The 21,551-nt window shown below is 46.3% G+C and overlaps 1 protein-coding gene across 2 annotated transcripts in view; it reads left to right on the forward strand.

Annotated features, from left to right (window-relative positions):
• Positions 1-11,425: 11,425 nt before the first annotated feature.
• MAPK14 (mitogen-activated protein kinase 14) overlaps positions 11,426-21,551 on the forward strand; it is a 589,986-nt gene continuing 579,860 nt past the window's right edge. The window contains exon 1 of one of the 2 annotated variants that reach the window (XM_086923266.1): positions 11,426-11,758. In XM_086923266.1, coding sequence (XP_086779392.1) covers positions 11,643-11,758 — 116 coding nt within the window. In that variant the 5' untranslated portion in view covers positions 11,426-11,642. The remainder of the gene's footprint in view (positions 11,759-21,551) is intronic. The other variant, XM_086923265.1, reaches the window with a different exon arrangement.

The following is a 21,551-nucleotide window of genomic DNA, read 5'->3' on the forward strand; positions in this document are numbered from 1 at the left end:
ACAAGCATAATCTGAGCCTCCTGTCCTGCCATAGAATTAAAAATTTGCAAACATTCGTGACAAGAATTTTCAATTCTATTAAGGACACGGAGGCGAGGATTATCCCACCCATTTGTATTCTACTGCATTGTTTATGTTGCATCTTTGCTTTGCTATGATCTGCAATGTTTCTTGCATTGATTTTTTCCCCACCCTATGTGATGCTACCTTTACAAGGTTTTGGGGTTGTGTATTACGGCTCTGTTTTTCTTTCAGGTTCGGACCAGAAGTGATCCTGCGTCATGGTCTCTCCTGCATTGTTTTCCGCTCCTTTGGATGTTGGATCTGCTGTGTTTCCGGATGCGGCTTCTTCGCTTTTGGATGGTTGCCTGTTTCCTGTTGGCCTCTTTTGCAGTTGCCTTCGGACTTTTCCTTCAGGATGGTCGGCGGTACTTTCTTCAATGACTTTTGACTGTTTATGATTTCCTGGACAAAGAAAGAGGAAGTGTTGTCCTCTATGGTGGTTTATATAACATGTAGTCTCTATGGTTGCCTAAGGGCTCATGGGAGTTGTAGTTTGCTTTTTTCTTTACTTTGTTCCTATTGGCTGCTGTTGGTAGTAAAGAAATCGAGAAAGCATAATCCTCGCCTCCGTGTCCTTAATAGAATTGAAAATTCTTGTCACGAATGTTTGCAAATTTTTTATTATTTAGCCACATTTCTTTTTTTTTTTTAAATATTTTTATTAAGAATTTTTTAAGAGAAGATTTTTCCGTATATTCCTGTATATGTTACAGCACACAACAGTTTCACAAGTGATTATACACATAACAACATTACTCTAGTACATTGTGTCACAAGAAATCCACCAAACATGTGCACGATATGTACTAAACATTGCAAAAAAAGGGGAAAAGAAAAGGTGAATAAAACAAAACAAGAGGAAAAGCGTCTATAGAGTTAAGAGAGATGGATGAATCTTACATATTGGCCTATCCCACTTTCTGTAATTTTTATTATGTCAGCCTTCAATCGTCTGTCCTGGATTTAACCTCCTATTTTTCCAACTTGTGATAGGCTGCCATATCCTTTTACCTAATAACTTAGCTCTCCTACCTTTCCTTTCATAGATTGCCTTTTCTAGGTTATACATAGAAAGAAGGCTTGCGATCCAAGCTTGAAACGGGGGGGGAGCCTTGTCCAACCACGTTCTTGCTATGCATATGCGAAGCACCGCAAGTGAGACAAAAATAAACTCTACTGGCAAATCATCTGGCGTATCCCCCACCCCCAGAATAATTAGTTCATCTGTGAGCTTTATCTTGATCTTAAGTGTTTTATCCAAAAACTCTTCAATAGCCTTTTTCAAGGTGAACAATTGAGGACATTGTGAAAACATATGTACAATGTCTGCCTCAGTTGAGTCACAGCGGGGGCATGTTATTCCAGTTGTGCCGCCCCACTGGGCGATTCTGGCCGGGATATGATATCATGAAAACACAGTCTTAAAATGTTGTGATTGCAAGGTAGCCGAGCATAGCACCGTTCTGCCCAGATCCAGAGATAACTGAAAGCTTTCTAGCCCTGACCCCAGTTTTTCTGTCCATTTTTGTGCATATTTCCCCCTTTCATCAGTTTTGCTGTCTTTCAGTTCCGCGTATAACTGTCTTATCGTACACTTATTAGATACTTCTATGTATTCCATGACTCTACATTGACCCAACCCTGCCAGGCCGCCCTGTTTTTGCATTAGGAAGCTTCTGGTTTGGAGATATTTGTAAAAACTACGGTGTTCTAACCCAAACTTTGTTTGTAACGCCCCAAACTGTAGCATATTCCCCTGGCTATCAAGCAGATTTCCTATTTTCACTATACCCTTGTTATGCCAGTCCCTCATAGTAGTGTCCCTAAAAATGTCCCTCGGTAGTGAGCAGTTTGTGTACAGTCGTGTATAATTATTGTACCTTCCTAGACCAAATTTTTTAGAAATCCCTTTCCAGACCATGTAGGCCGCCTTTAATGTCTTAAACCGTGTATTTTTAAAATAGCTAAAGTCAGTAGTGTTTTGAAACCCATTCTCTGCCCCCTCTCCCAGTAATGTAGTGTAGACGTTAGTAAATCCTGGCTTAGCTTCCGCTATGTGATCTGTGCCTCCCCAGCCTAACAACCCCTGACAATACTGCAGTACGGCAGCCCAATAATAGAGCCTAAAATCTGGTGCCCCCCAGCCGCCTTTTTCTCTGGATACTGTTAGGTGTCTATAGGCTCTCCTTGTCTTCCCTTTGACCCAAATAAATCTGTTCAAAATCGCTTCTAGTTTATTGAACCATGTGTTGTCAAAAAATAGCGGGATAGACCTAAACAGATATAGAATTTTTGGGAATGTTACCATTTTTATTACATTAATCCGACCCATCAAGGTCAGATGCAGATTGTTAATTCTTTCCGCATTTGCTTTTACTTTTGCCAACAATGGGCTCATATTTATTTCCACTAACCTATCTAGGTCGGCTGTGATTTTGACACCTAAGTACGTAACTTCTGAAGCTACTCTTATGTCCTGGTAATTAACCCAATTATTTTGTATAATTTGTGTCTTTCCTTTGTTCAGTGAGTAACCCGACACTACCCCAAAAACTGCGGCCTCCTGTTCTATTTCTGTAATAGCCGACTCCGGCTCAGGGGTAACCACCGCCACATCGTCTGCATAAGCAAGTGTTTTATACTCGTAACCATGCAATTTTATCGGGAGGATGTTAGGATTCCCTTCTAGTTTGCGCAGGAGGGGGTCAAGATATAACGCAAATAAAAGTGGTGAAGCCGGGCAGCCCTGTCGTGTGCCGCGTCTTATACGTATTTCAGCAGTATACCCTCTGTTTATCCTCACTTTAGCCATGGGTTCTACATACAGTGCCTGTATAGCCTTTACATAGCCTGCTCCTATACCAAACCAGTCCAGGACCTTCCACAGATACCTCCAGGAGACCCTGTCAAAGGCCTTCTCTGCATCCAAGAAAATAGCCGAGGCAGGGTCCCTTGTGGCACCTGCTGCATCCAGTATGGTGACCATCTGCCTTGTATGTTGTGTAGTCCCTTTCCCGGGTATAAACCTGTGTTGCGTTGTACATACCAGTCCAACAATTACCTTACTTAGTCTTTGTGAAAGCGCCTTAGAATAGATTTTTGCATCGGCATTCATGAGTGTTATTGGTCTATATGAACCGGGTTATAGGTGCGATTTGTTTTTTTTCAGAATTACTATGATGTTTGCTCCGGCCCATGATTGTGGAGTATTTTCCCCCCTCTGTGCTTGGCTTAAGGTTTCCAACATATCAATCCCCAGGGTGTCCCAGAAGATTCTGTAGAATTCCACCGGAATTTGGTCAGGCCCCGCTGCCTTCCCTGAGGGGAGTTTAGTTACTGCATTTTGGACATCCCCCAATGTCAATGGTAACTCCAGTGCCTCCTTATTCTCCTCGCTCAGCTCCTCATGTAAGGTTCCTGATAAGTAGTCCTCTATCTCAATGTCAACATTCCCCAGATCTTGATCATATAGATCAGAGTAGAACTCCCTAAACATCTCCCTCACATCCTCTACCTTAGTCACAACTTTTTCCCCTTTATCCTTAATTTCTTTTATTTCTCCCGCTGCCATATTTTGTCTGATGCGGACTGCTAGCATATGACCTACCCTCTCATTAAATTCGTAACATTTTTCCTTTTTCATTAGATAGTTACTTGCCGCTTTCCTTGCCAGACTTTCACTGGCCTCTGCTCTTTTCAACTCCATCTCCAATAGGATCTCCTCAAGAGGTTCTTGGCTAATGACCGCTTGAATAAGCTGTTGTTCTAATTCCATTAAGTCATGCAGTCTATTAGTTAATTCTAATTTTTCATTTTTACTCCTGTGGAGGGTATAGGCCAGTGTTCCCCTCTTAGCCCTGCTTTAAAAGTATCCCAGACCACCCCTGCGGATGCCGTGCCTCTATTTACTTCCCAGAATTGTCTAATCCATGACTTCATTCTAGTTACATAATCTTCTTCCCTAAGTAGCCCTCTTTCAAACGTCCAGTTATATTCTTTATAGACAGCACTAAGGTTCTGAGGGATAGTTAATATTAGGGGGTTATGGTCTGAGAAGACACGAGGGAGCCTTTCTATTTTTGAGTCTGATGCTAAGGAGCTAGAGTCCAGAAAATAGTCCAGTCTAGCGATAACCCTGTGAGGAGCGGAATAAAAAGTGCTGCCCGTCCCAGTGGGATTGTTGGCTGTCCAGACATCTACCAATGCATTGTGAAACATTAAATTACCAATAGCCCTTCGTGTTCTCTTTTTACGATCGCCCTGCATCCCCCCGCCCGACAAGCCCAACCCTGACAATCCATTAACATTAAAATCCCCGCAAAATATCACCGGTTCTGCCCATGATGCCAATTCGATATCTAGAAAGTCAAATAATTCAGGTTCATCCTCGTTAGAGCCGAATACTGAGGCAATGGTATACCGTCCCCCAGCTGTTTCCCCTTCTACCATAACCCATCTCCCTCCATCATCTTCCTTCTTTTTCTTTACCTGCATAGCTCCTTTTTTTCGCGAAAATAGCCACTCCTTTTGTTTTTGAATCTTGCTGTGTGTATGCTAAGACTTCATAACCGAGTTGATCCATAATGTATTTATCCTTTCCCCTCACATGTGTCTCCTGAAGGCATATAACATCCAATTTCAATAATCTAAACATAGCCGCGACTTTCTGCCTTTTCCCACCATCGTTTAGCCCGCAGATATTAATAGTTGCAATCCTTAACGCCATCTAATCTTAAAGGTTGAGCTTCCAGACGCCATCCTCTTAAAAATTACTACCACTTGTTTATTCCTATACATCTTCTTGCCTTGTGCTGTACATGACCTTAATTCTTCTCTACCACCCCACCCCCCCGCCCCCTTCAACCCCCCTCCCTTTGCTTACCCCCCCCTTGTTACAGGCAAATAGGTCAGTCATGACCTATGTGTGGCTGCTCACTGCTGTAGTGTCGCCTCCTTCTCCTACCCAATCTACCCAAACTGCTAACATATTCATATTCAATACTCTTCTCGGTATTGTAATATGCATCTTATGCTGGCTCGGTGTCCCTACTCTTCCTGCCCCTTTGATTCTCCGTAATTTCTGCAAGATACTCGCCTGCCTTTATTTCTGAGAAGAACATTCTGACACGACCCCCTGTAATAACTTTCAACTTCGCTGGAAACATCAGGTATGCTTCAGAGCCCTGGCGCTGAAAGGGGGTGATTAACTGCCTGAGTTTCCATCTCCTTTCGACGGTCGCGTGGCAGAAATCTGGCCTTGCAAAAAATGTAACCCCTTCAAATGACCTCTTTTATCTGGTCTGGCAGACTCCATGACTTCCTGCCTGGCCAAGAAGTTCCCGAAAAAGACTAGCATAGCCCTGGGTAAAACATCCTGACTAGCGCTTCTTGGTTTTTTCTGCGTTAGTGGGAATCTGTGTGCTCTCTGAACTTCTAATTCCCATTGCCACTGCGCCTCTGGGTATGCACCTTTCAGCAGCTTAACCCCAAACCCCCTTGGGTCCTTCCCTTCCACTCCCTCTTCCAAACCAAGAAGTCTCAGATTGGTCCGCCGCTGGCGATTCTCGAAATCCTCCAGCTTCCATTGTAGGTCCTCGACCACCTTCCCGTGCTCCATTCTGAAAGACTGCCAGTCTGTAACTTCATCCTCCAATCTGCCAGTTCTCTCTTCAACCTGTACAACTCTCTCTTCCACCTCTTCGTATCTTTTATTCATTTTCCTAATGCTCGCTTGTATTTTTTTAGTGTCTTGTCTGGCTCTCCTACTTTCTATTCTAGCCTCTGCATGCATTTGCTTTAGCATAGCGAACATTCCATCTAGGGTTGCTTGAGGTGGTGGTTCGGCGGTATCTTGAGAGGCATTCGAAGCGAGATTATCAGTTCCTTCTTCTAGACAATGTTCCTGATACATTTTAGAAGTATTACCATAGTCCCAGAGCAATTTCCTATTTGTACTTGATGCTGATCTGTCTATGTCTCTGTCCCATCTTATCATGGTTCTTCTTTTCGTCTTCTGTGTCTCTTTGCTTCTGGAAGTCCTAGAGTGGGACCCATCTGATTCTGTCTCCGACGAGAGATCTGTGGTATTGCCCTCATCTTCTGTGCCCAGTAAGGAGGAGTCAGAACCTTCTGTTACTGAGTAGAATTTCTCCCCTCCGGGGGAGCGGACTCTCCTTCCTTTGCCCCCTTTAAGCCCCCTTGATGCACGACTTTCAACACTTCTCATGCTCCCCCAAGTAGAGGATTGTATTAAAGTATTTTTGTCTCCAGGGGTGGGAGCGAGATTTACCTGCATCAGGGCTTCTAACATTTGGGCATTATTGAAGTTTACCGATCTCCCAGTTCTGACCCCGTCTCCACCAGCTTCCCATTGCTCACCTTGTCGGTTCCGCTCGACGTGGCTGTGGCTGTGTCTGTGTCTGCATTCTCGATGTTTTCCCCTCTCAGCGCGGCTCCCGCATGAGGCGTGCATGATTGGAGCTCTTGTTGCTTAGCAACCGCCGTGCTTGCGTCCTCGAGGTTGGTGAATGCTGCATCAGCGTTTGTCTCCGTGTTTGTCTCCGTAGAAGTTTCGGAAACCAGAATCGCCGGCTGAGCTTTACCTGCGAAAGCCTCTGAGACGGTGGCTTGTCTTGGATCTTTGCTGGGTACGGTGATCGGGTGTTTCAGAGTTCCGCTGTCTGACTGCGAGCGCCTCTGCTGTTGCTGTCCTTTAATTCCGGGGGTGCCCGCTTGCACCGCTGCCTTAGATTCCGCCTTTTCTTTGCCAACTTTTTCTGACTTCTCACCCTTCTTGGGCTGCTGGTTCTTTTGGGAAGTAATATTCGCCGGGGCAGATCGTTTGTTTGCGCTTGTGAGTTTCGAGACTGCACCAGCGCGCTGTGCCATCTCTGTGATTGCGCTGACACCTCAAGTGTACACTTTCCTCCAGTGTCTTCCAAGAAGGATGAAAAGCGTCGCCAGGGTCTTCTGTATCACCCTAGTACTTCCTTCGTTATTGGCCTTGTTTGATCTTTGGAAAATCGGCATAACTTATTCAAACTTCCAGCTGCATGTCCCGTAGGTCAGGAGAAGGAGTAAATGCGACTGTTCTCTACAGCAGCATAGCGGTCATCTTGCCTCTCATCGCCAATCCTTTCATCTATTTAGCCACATTTCTAGTAACTTTTGATCTGCACGAGCTATAAACAATTTATAAATTAAATGTACAAAATATCCACTAGATCAGAGGTCTTCAAACTTTTGTAGGTTGAGCCCCCCCAGCTGAATTTTTTTAGATGTTGGGCCCCCCCCACCACCTGACAGAAATTTCTGGACTCGACCGCCAAGCGCACATTCCGGGCATATTCAGCGAATAACATTCAATACAATAAGTTTTTTATGGTTGTTGCATGAAGCAAACATTTCTATACAAATAGTAATAGACTCTCTCACATCAATTACATTAAAAAGAAATTAAACAAAACGGTATTTACAAGAATTTGTTTAGGAATTATTCCAGTCCATCAGGGAAAAAACAGAACTGTCTCTATCAAGGGCCCCCTGGAAGGCTGAATTGTAGTGCATTTAGAGGTCTCCTTTTGTAATTTAGGACGAAAACCTTAATGGGGAACGACATGCCCATACTTGTGTACAGGGGTGAGTGAGGCGACCATATGAATTTGGGTGCGCATGTTAGTGCAGAGTAGGACAAATAAATGTATGGTTAGTGGTGGGGTTATTCGAGTGAGATTGCAGATTTAACAGAGCGGGGGACAGGTGAGTGAAGTGTCACGAGTGCAGGTTGAGTAGTGTGCTCGTGTGACTGCAGGGTGAGGTACAGGGTGAACAGCGCAAGTTCATTGTGAGTGCAGAGTGATCACTGTGAGTGGAGGGTAAGGGGGTGAACGGTGTGAAAACATGGTGATCAGTGTGAGTGCAAGGTGAGAAGGTGAGTGGGTGAATAGTGTGAGTGCATGGTGATCAGTGTGAGCGCATTGTGATCACTGTGAGTGCAGAGTGATCACTGTGAGTGGAGGGTAAGTGGGTGAATGGTGTGAGTGCATCGGGTCAGTGTGAGTGCTGGGTGAGAGTGAAAGTGAAGGGCGAGAATGAGGAGTGAGTGGTCTGAATGCAGGGTGCATTCCCAGACACTTAAAGTAACTCGGCATGTTATTGACAGCAGTGTTGGGTTTCAAATGTGTTAAACTATTGCTATTATGGCAGTAACCAGGGATCAGGGTGTCGGAAAGAAATAATGTGCTCATGCCTCAACAAACTTCCAGTCTTATGATTAGGGTTGCCAGCTCATTATTTTGATGTCACAGATGGCATAAAAATAATCAGTCACCTAAAGATGTACAAGCTACACTAAGTGGGGTTGTTAGTGCCGGTTTTATTCTCCCTGCAGATTACATCTAGCAATGTCTACTCCAACAACATTAAGCACATTTGATCTGCAAATGAGATAAAAGAACCATCTGTAGTTGTAACAGTAGGTAGCTTTGTACTGACCCCATTTGTGCTGCAGAGAAGACAGCACAGCAGTTAGAAAGGAATAGATTTTGACTTTTTTCTCCAGCTTATTTGCGGAGTTTTTTTGAAGGAGCTGCTTATCCGGTCATTTTACCTGAAAACTTAACGTTACCTCCCACTCATCATTGTTTTTTAAAGTTTTTAACTTTTATTTAGTAGGAGCTTGACCCAAAGGGGTCTTATGGCTTTTTACATGAGCGCCAGTTATATTACACAAGCACATTTGTGTTGTTTTTTTTAGGCAGCGTTGACTAAGTGATTAGCCCAGAATTACAGAATGTTAATTAAGCTGACCCCATGACCCTAACTAGGCTCTCCAGTTCCACAGTCTTTACATCACACCTTTATTAATATTTCCAAAATGTACAGCTTTTTCTGTGGCGCGATATAAAGATGAAAAACGGTTTCAAGCCTGATAAACTTCACTATACCAAGACGTCCAGAATGCAGGTTTGGACATTTCTCACCTCAGACAAACCTGTTCTACTTAGTGATACCCATTCCTACCTGTAGGATAATGTTTCCAGTGCCTTTCCTGCTTCATAAGTGAAACTGAACTCCCCTCAATGTGCTGTGATTCTTGCACTGTCTGTCCTGCTGTATGTTCCGTTTCTTTATGTGATGCAGCTCCCTCATTTATTTGCCTCCGTTATTTATGGTGTTCAGGCAGCTCGCAGTGCAGTATTGGATGATTTCTCAAATATGCAGCGCTGCCACTAAGTATGAAAGAGCCCGTCCTGGAATGGCCGTAAACACAATAACTCAAGCCTAAATTGAAGCCACAGACTGACGTAATAGCTTGGTTTGTGGCGCCTTTCGCATGCTTCCTAAACCCACCCTTTCACAGATCGTCACAGGGTGAGGTGTGGTCTGTGAGAAAGTGTCACTCGTATTTATTGATATGTCACTCGAAATAACACTGAAATTATGAAAATGTCACACATAGCATTCTGACGCCTTGGCAGCTATGGATAGATAAGGAGCTACAGTATGACAATTACTTACCCAGCATTATCTCGCACATTCCCTGTACCCCAGGTTGTAATTATTCCCAGTAAAAGAACTGTGTTCCCAGAAGCACCTCACACGTACCTTGTTCTCCTGGGCACAGTCAGTCAAGCAGAACAGTTTGTAGTGAAAGCTGCGATCCCAGCAGTGCCTCACACATACCTTGTACTCTTGGGCAGCCTCCTCTACAGTTTCGTTTCTCCTGCTTTGCATCTGGCGCAGCCGCCTCTAAAATTGTGCCGCCCGGGTCGGACTTCCCCCCCCCTCCCCCCGCACCCCCCTAGCTACGCTTGCCTCCCACTGCACATCGAGCATGTCACCTACAAATTAACCCCCTCCTGGGAGACTTAGCAACACAAAAGATGCAATCGAACTCCCCTCCCTCCCCCTTTCAAATACCGGAGTCCTCCAAGTAGACAGGGAACAAAGGTCAGAGTGGAGTTCGCACTCCCCCTGGGAAGGTGTCGCGCCCCCCCCTGGGAAGGTGTCGCGCCCCCCACAGATTGAAGAACACTGCACTAGATGGTGGATTATGTGGTAAAATGTGGCAAAATACATATTTATGGGGAAAATTCAATAGGCACATAATACCATATTTCCAATGGTCCTGAATTGAGTGTCGCCTACCACATGGAACTCAAGTTTACCTATTCCCTGCATGAGTAGTTTATCAAGTCCAAGTATTTTTTGTTGCATTCATTGATTTGCTGTCCTTTTATTCAATGTAAATCTAGTACTAGTCCCAGAATCCAAAGAAATTTCCAGGACAGGGTGAATCGAGGATATTGAGAACTTTTATAACACTCCTGCACAACTAAACCGCAGGGCAAACATTTCATGTGTAATTTTCAGTAGTTGAAAAGGCCAGGATCAAGCTATGGGTAGGCTTTGTGTTTATAGTGACGTTGTTTTGTGTGTTGCAAGTAAAGATGGGATTTCTTTATATATTTTTGTCAAAGTATGCGTGGTAAGGAGAGGAATACGGCTTAACCCATAGGTGCCAGATGTGTAAGAACAACGCTACCTGTTTGTTGCAGCGCTTTGAGATCAGTCAGGGGTATATAATGCCCATACAGCATTTGAAGGTCACGTCTTCAGTATTTGTCGACTAGCTTGAAGATAGGCTCCTGACACAGGCACTAGCAAGAGTCTGAAGGTGGACGTGGGATGATACAAAAATAATCTAAAGAAAGGTTGTCTGCCACTGCCAACACAAAACAATTTCCTACAGCTGATGACGAAATAAACAAACTAGGAAGCCCATTAATTGGATGCTGTATTTACCAGTGGACACCCCTTGAACCGAAAGATCAACATTATGTGACCGGCTATTTTATGAGAAAACTGTATGTATGGCCTGGTGGAATCGGGTTCCTGGATACTTGAATCGGGAGGCGGGAGACTAGCCTTCAAATCGGTAGTCTCCCTCCTGAATCGGGAGGGTTGGCATGTCTGACCTATAGAGCTGATACAATCTGCAAATTTACGGAAAACCATATACTGTGTCCCATAACCTGATAACCGCGCCTCAGTAATCATTAAGAACGAGATGGAAACACTTCCCACATAGAAACAAAATAAAGATAACACACTTTCAACCACACTCACGCCTAGGTGTGCCACCCATATAATGCCTCTGAGCCCAACCTACCATATTCACCCATAAACGCTTTGGGAAGTTATTGTGCGCAGTAGCAACAGTGAACATTTAACGCTGTAACTTGTTTGCTAAACGTCTATTATTACATTACAGCTTGACTGAAACCTGGTTACGTCCTCAAATTCATTCGCAGTCTGTCTTCTCTTTTCGTGCTGATAGCTTGTTTTTCTACGCACGGCTGTTTTCGGGTGTGAGCGGAAGTGATGTCTAGGGGCGGCTCTCGCGGGAATTGGCGAGTGTTGCGCTGCAGCTCAGGACGCTGAAAGTGACGGAACCTGTCAGCTGGGGTGGCTCGTGAGTGATTGATTGACAAGTGCCAGGGACTGGGTGCCAGTTACCACAGTTTGCAGAGAGGCGGTGGAGGCGATCCCGGTGCCTCCCGCGGAGAACCTCCACCATGACCCACCCCCGCCCCACCTTCTACCGTCAGGAGCTGAACAAGACCATCTGGGAGGTGCCTGAGCGATACCAAAACTTGTCCCCGGTGGGCTCCGGGGCCTATGGCTCCGTCTGGTGAGTGACCCGTCTTGGTGTAATAGTCGTTCTGGAGGAAGTATTCAGACCATTGCAATCGTGCAGAGCTGGTGGAGGTTGCAACATGGGCGTCCTCGCTGCGTGAGCGGCAGTTGGTGCGTTTGCTACATTGGAATGTGCAATGCTTGCCCAGTATAGGTGTATGCGTGGTGCACGTGTAACACTACGTGCATTTATCCTCTGCGAGGATATGTGCGCAGCACTGGATCTAGCAGACTTGCACGTGTAGTGGCTGGTGAATGTTTGCTTTATGTTCTGCACATGGTTTGCCGAATGAACATGCACTGGTACAACTGTGGTGGGTTGCCGGCCAAGAGGGCACGAACAGTTGTGCATGCAACCTTAACTGCATGAGTGGTGTATGTGGCGCGCTTCCCCGGTGCATGCATATGTGGCCCATGTTCAGCGCTTGCTGCAGTTCTGGGTGTACAAATAATTGAACGTATATGTACCACGGAGTGCATGCGCTATCGTTGTCATTGGATATATAAGTGGTGCATCTGTAGTTCTTGGATTATAGTACCATAGTATACATGAAAGTATGTGTAGTGCATGGCATGTCGAGGTCTCATTTGTCCAGCACTCAGTATCACGTTTAGAGTGCACGTCTGTTACGGGGCGCATGAGAAGTATACGTGCAGCATAGGCACGTTACATTTGTGAGTTTGGATTGGATCTCCACTGCTGGTTGTGAGCGGTGCAGTGAGCGGTGCATGTAGTGTCTGATGTATTGGCAGTAGTACCCGTCGCATGAGTTGCAAGAGACTGGTTCATGTGCTGCACTGTGGCCCGCAGACCGAGGATGAGTAGGGTCTGCGATGTGTGGGTTTGTCTGCAGCACGGGCAGTATGAGTGTTGCCGATAAATGAAATGCATTTGAAGCATGTGAGAGCAGCATTGGTATGTACGCAATGTCAGGTGGAACATTCGTTCATGTTCAGTGCTTCTTAGAAGAATACTGCATGGATAGTGTTAGATAAACTAACGAACCAGTTGTACCAGCAACGAACCAGTTGTACCAGCAACTACTTTACGATTTACGGTCCTAGGAGGGTGTGTGTCTGTGTAACATGTGTGCTTGAGTTGCTGGTGCGGAGCATCTGGATTTGCATGCGAGACATTGGACCATACGTAGTATGTGCAGAACAGAACACTGTGTGTGAACTGAACATTTGTAGTGTATTGTGTTTTGGTATATGTGTGTGAACCAGTGTGTATATATACGTGGTCCATATTCGGCCCTTAGTAGGGTTCTGGGACATGTATAGGATAGTGTTGTACAGAACTGGGTTTACAAGAAGTGCGAGTGTAATATGAATATATGTGCACAATTGCGTGTTTAGGTTCTTCATGCACAGCTCAAGCACGGGGTGTGTGTGATACGTGTGCTGTCTGCTGCACGTGTAGTACTGGGTATGTGTGAGGCGTGTTCCGCACTGAGATATGCTTGTAGCACAAGGTGTGCATGAATGATGCCCGTGCGAAATATAGGGACATGAATGGTGACCGCAGCACTGTGGTGTGAGTGATATTGATGCAGTGCTTCTTGCAGAAGTACTTCCTATGTACGCATGTGCAACTTAATGTGATTTATTTGTGCAGCCTCAGGTACATGAGCTGCACTGGAAGTTTGAATGGCGTGGCTGTATGAATGGAGCATGTACAGAGTCCAGTGATGAATATAACTTATTTAGCATCTGTTGTCTGAGTGGAGCATGTGCATCCCTGGTGCATTATGGTGCTTATGCAGCTGCAGGGGTTACGAGGTGTGTGTGTGTGTGTGTGTGTGTGTATAGTAAAGGAAGGAGAATTGGTCCATGTTCAGCGCTTGGTGCATTACCCCCTCATGGGTCCTCCCCGTCCCAGTCCTAACAACGTGAGGCAGTCCTGCCTCCACCCAGCCAATCACAACGCCAGTATTCAAAAGTTACATAAGCCCCTCCCACCTACCGCCATGCCTGTTTTTTTTCTGCTCCGACGGCTGTCGGAACGCTGGTGCTCCCGGTTCCTGTTTCTGTTTCTGGCTTTCTTCAGGACGGTGCCGTGAGTGTTTCATTTGCAGTTTTATGCTTCTGCGCTATTTTACTGTGTGAATTTCACAGGAGTATTTCATTTGCAGTTTTTTACTTCTGCATTGTTTCCTGTGGGTTTTTCTCTCTGTGCGGCTGCTCCGGTCCCCCGGTCTGCTGCGCTCCTGTTCTGGGGTCAGGGACTCTCCCCGTTCATGTGCTGGGCTGGGGCGGGGAGTTTTCGTGCTGTCCTGGCCCCGGGTCGTTCCGGCGCTGTGGTTCTAGTGCAGCGTCCGGCCCCCACGGTCATGGTCTTTTGACCTGGGGCTGTGGGTGGAGACTACAGGGCTGCCCATTGTAATTTTTACCGGTCTCACATTGTGTGATTTGGTGATTGGGGGCAGTGTTGCTTGGAGGTTGCTGGGCACTTCCTTTGTTGTGTGGCGAGTTCCTGTTTGGTTCGATTGCTCGGGTTCACTCACCATGTGTGAAGGGTCGTCTTCACCTGTGCCTGCCTGGCTGTTTCCATGCGGCATAGTTTCCAGGTTCTGCAGGTGGATGAAATTTTGCAGATTCTGGGGCTGCGCTGAATACTGTGAAGGGCTACTGGTGGTCACGAGATCTTCCTGCCTATGCTGTCCAATTACCTGGGTTGATATAGTTTCAATCTGTGCTTTTCCACAGTTGTTGGTGTTGGCTGTCCTTATGCGCTGCCAGGGCCTACTTTGCGTTGTCCTGAGGATAGGTCTTTATTAGGGTGATGCTGGGTTGTGGCCCTAGATCCCTGGATGCTGTGGGGTTTTCCGCACAGTTTGTTTACTCTGTGGTGGTTGACCTTTTCCTTCCATGTTGTCCTGTTGGATATCCTGTCTGATGCAAGGCTTGCGGCAGATATGCAGGGTTTTCCTTGTTTTCTGGGATGGTGGTTTCGCCTGGCGGACTTTGTCTCTCTTTCCTGCATTTCCATGTGTTGCTTCTTCTTTTGGGGTGCGTGCTGGCTCTTGTTCGGCCTGTGCTTCACTTTTCCTTCTCATGGGTTGTGTGGAGTTTGGCTGTTTGCGGGCCTTCCTTCCTGTCTTGGCTTGATGGGTTGAGTCTTCTCCTCGGCTGACCTGGTCCTGGCGTCTTGGTCCACTGTCTGTTTTTCTGTGGCTCCTTGGCTTTTTGGCTCCCTCTACTGACAGTCTGTGTGGTGGTGCTCTGTCTTCCTCTCGGCCCTTTCGTGGTCGGGGGTGGGGGAGGCTGTGTTCCGTTTGGTTCCCGGCCTCTGTTGCGCCTACGGCTGCCCCTGGGTGTTGGTCGTCCAGGGTTTTGGGTATTGTTGTGCCCTGGGAGGGGGGTCTCTGTGACCTGGTGGTCGCAGTTACGTCTCTTTTTCTTTGGGTCTGTGTCCCACTCCTGGTGTTCATCTGGCAGTAGGTTCCCTGTCTCCGTTGCTGTTTTTGTTACGGTTTTGGGGGCTCGGATCCGTTGTTCCTGGCTTGTTGGTCCGGTCTGCTTTCCGACTGGTGGGTCCTGTCGGGCTTCGCTCTTGGTTTCCGGATTCCTTTCCGGGCTGTCCCCCTTTTTGGGCTGTTTTCACAGTTGCTCCGTTGTCCTTTGACCCGTGTTGCATTTACCTTCTTCTTTGGGCGTCGGTCTCTTTTTGTCTCTGGGCGCTGTTGTGCTGGTTCCGGTGGCGGAGCGGGCCAAGGTTCCTCTTCCTCTTTGCTCTTGGTCCTGGCGCCCGTTGGTTCCTTTCTGCACGGTTCTGTGTCCCGGGGCTTTATACCATTTGGTGCCGCTGGTCGGTTGTTCCCCTTGCGGTCTGTCATTCCCCTCTTCCTGGTGGGTGTTTTTTATTTTGTATTTTTTTTGGGCTTCCCTGGATTTGGGTGTTGTCTGTTTTTCACGTTCCATCCGTCTGGCTGGTCCGCGGTTCCTGCGGTTTGCTGTGGATGGGTTCCTTTCTCTGGTTCGGAAGTTGCCTTTCGGCCTCTCTCCTGTTCCCCTGGTTTTTTCCGCGGTGCTGGCTCCTGCTGTGCAGGTTTTTTTGCTGGTTGGCGGTTCCGCTTTGCTTGCACCTGTTGTTCTTTGTACTGCAGGGTCAGGTCTGGTCCATACCTGGGTGGGTGACCGCCTGGGGGGTGCTGTTGGCTATTCCCTATGTGGCTTTTGTCCGGTTTCTGCTTCCACCCTCCTTGTGACTGTTCTGGCGATGGTGGCGTTGTGGCCTTGCTACGGTTCCTGGGGTTCGTTGTGGTTCTGGCCATTTTTCTTCTGGTTCCTGTTTGGGGCCTGTTCGTCACTTTGCAGGGGGTTGTTTTCACCCTCCGTCTCGGTTCTCTTCCCTGTTGGCTCTTTTGTGGGTCCTGCTGGGTCGCCCTTCTGCCCTTTGAGGTTGGTTGCGGTTCCAGGAGGTGGTGGCTGCCTCCACGGCTGTGGTTCCTTGGGTTTGCCTGTTCCTCCTGTCCTTGGTGTTTCTTCCGATTGGCTCTTTGGGTCCTTTCCCGTGCAGGTTACATGGCTCTGGTTCCTCTCTCCCCTGTTCTGGTTCCTACTTTGGCCTGGTGGCTTTGCTCTCCCGACCTGGTGTTTGGGGTGCGTTTTCAGCTCCCTTCTCTCCTCTTGTTGTCCTTGGACGCCTGTCCTTGGGGTTGGGCGCCACGTTGGGGTACTTGGTGGGGGACGAGTTTTTTGATTCGTGCTGGCCTTCCCGTGGCTATTTGCTGCTTGGGCCTTCTTGGGGGGACCAGTTGCATGTCTCTGTTCCTGCTGGCTTCCATGTGTTGTTCCCACGACACTATGGCTCATTGGTGTGTCTTCTGCCTCTGGTGGTTCGGGCTCCCGCAGCTCTCTCTGGGCCGAGTCTCCTCTGTGGGCTTTGAGTTTGTGTTCAGGACTGTCTGCGTTTTCGTTCGTGGACGCTGCTTGGGCCGTTTCCTCCTGTCCTCTGTTTTGTGCCCTCTGTGCTCGCTTCGGCGGCGCATTTTCTTTGTTTGGTTCAATTTGGTGCGGATTTGCATGGCCCCTGCACATTTCCTTGGCCTTCGTGCTTTCTGTGTGCCTTCCCTCCTATTTCTCCTCCTGCATAGTCTGGGGATGTGAGGGGGTTTGTGTAGGTGTCTGTATCGTTAACCTCTCTGTCTTTGATTTCTGCTCCTGCTGCTGCTGGCGGGGGTCGGGTTTGGCCGGACTTCATTGACTCCGGCTCCGCTTTTTGGTCCACAGCTGGTTTTTGCCCTGATGTCACTTGCTTCTGACGGCCTGGTTCTTGTGCGGCTGTGGTTGGTGTCTTTGGGCTGTTCCTCTGTGGTGGCTCGTGGCGTCCCGTTGTCACGTCGGCCTTCGGCCCTTGGGTGCTGTGGTCGTCCTTGGGGTTCTTTTTTCTCTTTGTGTTCTTCCCATTGGGTCGTTCCTGTGCTGGGGGATCCTACCTCTGTGTTGGATTTTCTCAGGACATTTTTTTTGCAGGGCCTTGCCCCTTCCGCTTTGTCTTCTCAGTGGGCGGCGGTTCGTGCTTGTGGGGGTCCTGGAGCCTCCTTGGTGGTTTTTGCCCCTTTGGAGAGTCGGTTTCTTCTAGGCTTTCGGCTTCGTCGGCCGGTCTCTCCTGTACTCGTGCCTTCTTGGGTTTTTGCCTGCTGTTTGGGGGGGGGGGGTCTGATGTCGCCCCCTTTTGAGCTCTTGCTGGTGGCTGTCTTGTTCTGGTTGTCAGCTACTGTGGCTTTTTTGCTGGCCATCACCTCTGCTCGTCGGTTGGGTGCTTTGGGTGCTCTGCTCATTTCTTTTCCCTGTTGGGAGTTCCTGCCGGATTGGGTTGGTTTGTGGCTTGTTCCGGTCTTTCTGCCTGGGGGTTCTTCCCGTTTCCTTTGGCAGCTGGAGGTGTTTTTCCTGTTTTACCTGCTGCGGGGGTCCCTTGTTCCCCCTTCCTTGGTGGTTCGCTGGACTCTCTGGTTTTTCCCACCTTTGTTCCCTGGTGTTTTTCCATTTTCTCCTGCCCTGTTTGTCTCCTGTGGAGGTGTGGCTTGGGGGATATGGTTTTCCGGTTCTGAGGTTGGTCAGTGGGTGCGTTTGGCGGTCTGCCTGCCTTTTCGGTCCTTTGGGTCTGCCTCCTCAGTCTCTGGTGCTGGGTCGTTAGACACGTTCTGTGCCTGCTTCCTGGGCTGGGGCGGCAGGAGTTTTCTATCCGGGAATTTGTTGGGCGGCCACCCGCTGTCCCGTCTCGTATTTGTGCTACCTTCTTGGCTTGTTGTTTTGCATGCCTCTGCTGGCTGTTTTTCTGTTGGCATCTTGGACTTTGCTGTTCATTGATCTTTACTGATTTGTACTCTGCATGGATCCCTGGTGTCCTGCGTTTTTTGTTGGTTCTCTGCTTGTGAGTTCCTCACGTTGTTAGGACTGGGACGGGGAGGACCCATGAGGGGGTAATGTCTTATTACTTACCGGTAATCTTCATTACCCCGATTAGGGTCCTCCCCGTCCCAGTCCTGTACCCTCCCGCCCTCCCGCTGTGTTTGTGTCGGAGTCTTGTTGATAACAGGCATGGCGGTAGGTGGGAGGGGCTTATGTAACTTTTGAATACTGGCGTTGTGATTGGCTGGGTGGAGGCAGGACTGCCTCACGTTGTTAGGACTGGGACGGGGAGGACCCTAATCGGGGTAATGAAGATTACCGGTAAGTAATAAGACATTTCTCGGATATGTAATGTAAACAGTATGTGAGTAGTGTCCTACTGCAATGGTAAGTGCATGATTATTGCGAGTGTAGTGCTTTATCACGAGTGGTCTATATTTGATTCTGCCCATGAGTGGTGTTCTAGCTGCATACGTTGTGCATCTGTAGCACTGGTTACACCAGTGATGTATTTTCTGCACATGGGACATTTGCAGGAGGGATCCAACTTGTGCACTTGCAGTTTAAGTTGCTTTTCTGATGATTGTGTAGTACTAGTTCATTCTGTGGTTCTCGTTCAGTGCCATGTATTTCTTTTGTGCTCCTGCAGCTTAGGGTGTGCATGGTTCACGTGATGTCCCATGTGCGTCTCTGATGATTGTACAAGGCTAGGTTTGTTTGTAATGCTCTACAATGCTTGGCATGTTTATAGTGCAGATGCATAGCCAAATGCATCCAGTGCATGTACTATGGCAAGTGTTCCGGTGTGCATTTAACATGGCACGGACCCTTGCACAGCTGCGGATGTGTATGATACATGAAAGTAATTTGAAGTACAGAGTGCAATAGCAATTCGTTGTGCAGCATATATATTAAGTCATGTTCGCTGAAAAAAAAACAAAGGTTAAAGCAACATTATAGTTCGGTCTTGTAATGTTTTGAAGACGACATTCACCATTTCTACTCACTGACCTAAGTATAACTTGCGCCCCAACAATTCACTGCTTATGAGCTTCTATTACATCTCTCGTGACATGTAAATGACGTCACTGAGATCTCAAAATACACCATCAATCAATCACATCACTGATGCAAAACAAAAACTTATCTTTCTCTGGAAACTCTGACCTAATGTACAAATATATATATATATATATATATATATATATATATACATTTTGCTTTTTCACATGTGCCTAAAAGTGCTCTACTTCGGTGCCTTTGCTGGTCAGGCCAATCCATTCTCTGCTCTCATTTCACTTTTTTTTCTTTTTACTCTTGCAGTGGTTTATTATGCTATATACCACATTTAGATGGTGGTATTTTTAAATTGTATTACTTTTACACTTTTAATGTCAATTGCATATGCTTGCAAAACAAATTCCTAACGCCAGACATATTGCCTTTGCCAATGCTTGCTTTTGCGTTTTTCTAAATCTTACTCTAAACAGTATCTGCAATTAATTCGGTCAGTGGTCCTTTTATAGCAATAATGTTGCCCTTCATCGTTGAGTGCAATTGTTCTGTAGGACACGATATAGTTAAATCTTTTACTTTTGAAGGAATTACCACTGTAGTTTGCACAACAGGGCTAAAATCGACAAAAAAAGGTATGCCTTTTCCCTGATGAAGACTGTGGCACAGGAAAGAAAGACTGCCAGTTTCTTTGGTGACTAAAGATGAAGAGCAAGTGATGTTGCTAAATAATTACCCTGTGTAGTGTTTATAATAATATGAATTAGTTATTTATATAATGCAGAGTGCAGTCTTGTTATGTTAGTCAGAAATATGTTGTGTTGCAGTATAACGTTTATGTTAATTGTTACAAATGTCCCAGAATATGTTTTAGATTGGGACGTGTTTAGTCTGAACCTAATTTGTAGAATATAATTATTATTTTGTAATAATAAAAATGTTTGATATTTCCTCAATTATGCTGCTGGAGCGATGCAGCTATATTTTTGCAACTAATGTAGAGATTGGTTTATTAGTGGTCCGTTTTTTGCCAATGAGCTGTATGTTTTCTCGCTGTGAGTATTCTTAGTTAAAGTGGTGGATGATTTGAAATAAGGTATAGCCACCTTAAATAGCGAGTTCGAAAATCATGTGAGCAAGCGTCTTCAGTATGTTGTTTACTCTGTGGTTGCACTGCGCGTATAACTAGTGCATGTGAATTGAGTGCCTAGGGTGGGCCTTGGATTCGCTTGGGCAGATGCAGCTAGAGTGCACAGTAAATATGATGTGCACAGGTCATGTCAAATAAGTGTATTGTGTAGGTACGTTCGAGACACATGCGCAGTTTTCCCCTAGTGCTTAGTCCTTCCTGCGGTGGGGGTACAGCATGAATCTTTGCACTGCACGGCAGATTATATTTATACTACAAATGGGGAGCATTGAATATACTTTTGTGGTGGAGTGTTTGTGCAACATTAAAGTACTAGTAGAAGGATAGATATTAGTTGGTGGTCCTTTTGTGTTTTTGGATCTCGCTGACCATGCGTGATCGCTTGCAAGACATTTTGTTTACATATGAGGGCACAGAGCTGATTGATCCTCGGCTCACCATTCATTGGCTTCATTGTCAGCCTTACTTGCCGGCTTCTGTTTGTCAGTTTGTGCTGGCTTCACGTTCTGTTTCCGCGTTAACCTTGGTTTTGCTCTTCACTGTTGTTTTCACCTCTAGTTTCCCGTGTTCGTTCCCTTTTACTTTTCATCCTCTTTGTGCAGCTTAGCAACACCAGCAGGCCACAGGTTAGCATCACTTTTAACAATAATTTCAAAATACATTAATGGCTTTGCACTATCACTATTATGTAATAACTTGCTTGGCTTGAAACAGAGTTTTTTTGGTGCACGTTTCGCGATTTATGGGATGTCTGGGGCATGATTGGAAAGTTTTATGCAAAAAACAGGTGTGTGTTAAACTGACTTCTGTTTGCACAGATACGAGTTGGAAAGAATATTCTAGTGTAATTCTAACATTATATTTCAAAGCATTTAAAAAAAACAAAAAACCTTTTTGGGCCTTTCTTACTATGGTCCCTCCTCTAGCTTAATGTGTGCACTGTAACAATATTTTCTTAGGATACTATACAATGACAAGCTATGTCATGCCATGCCATACCATACAATGATTTACCATGCTATACCATGACACATCATACCATTCCATAGTATACAATGACAGACCATATCATACAGTGGCAGGCCATACCGTACTTTACAATATATCGGGCATACCATATCATACCATACCATTCTATAAAAACATACTGTGACATACTATACTATAGATGACTGGCCATCCCATACAACACAATACCATACAATGACGGGCCATAGTTTACCATACTAAACAGTGGCATAACATATTCCATGACAGGCCAGACCAT

Source organism: Lissotriton vulgaris, chromosome 5, assembly GCF_964263255.1.
Source record: "Lissotriton vulgaris chromosome 5, aLisVul1.2, whole genome shotgun sequence".
Taxonomy (NCBI): domain Eukaryota; kingdom Metazoa; phylum Chordata; class Amphibia; order Caudata; family Salamandridae; genus Lissotriton; species Lissotriton vulgaris.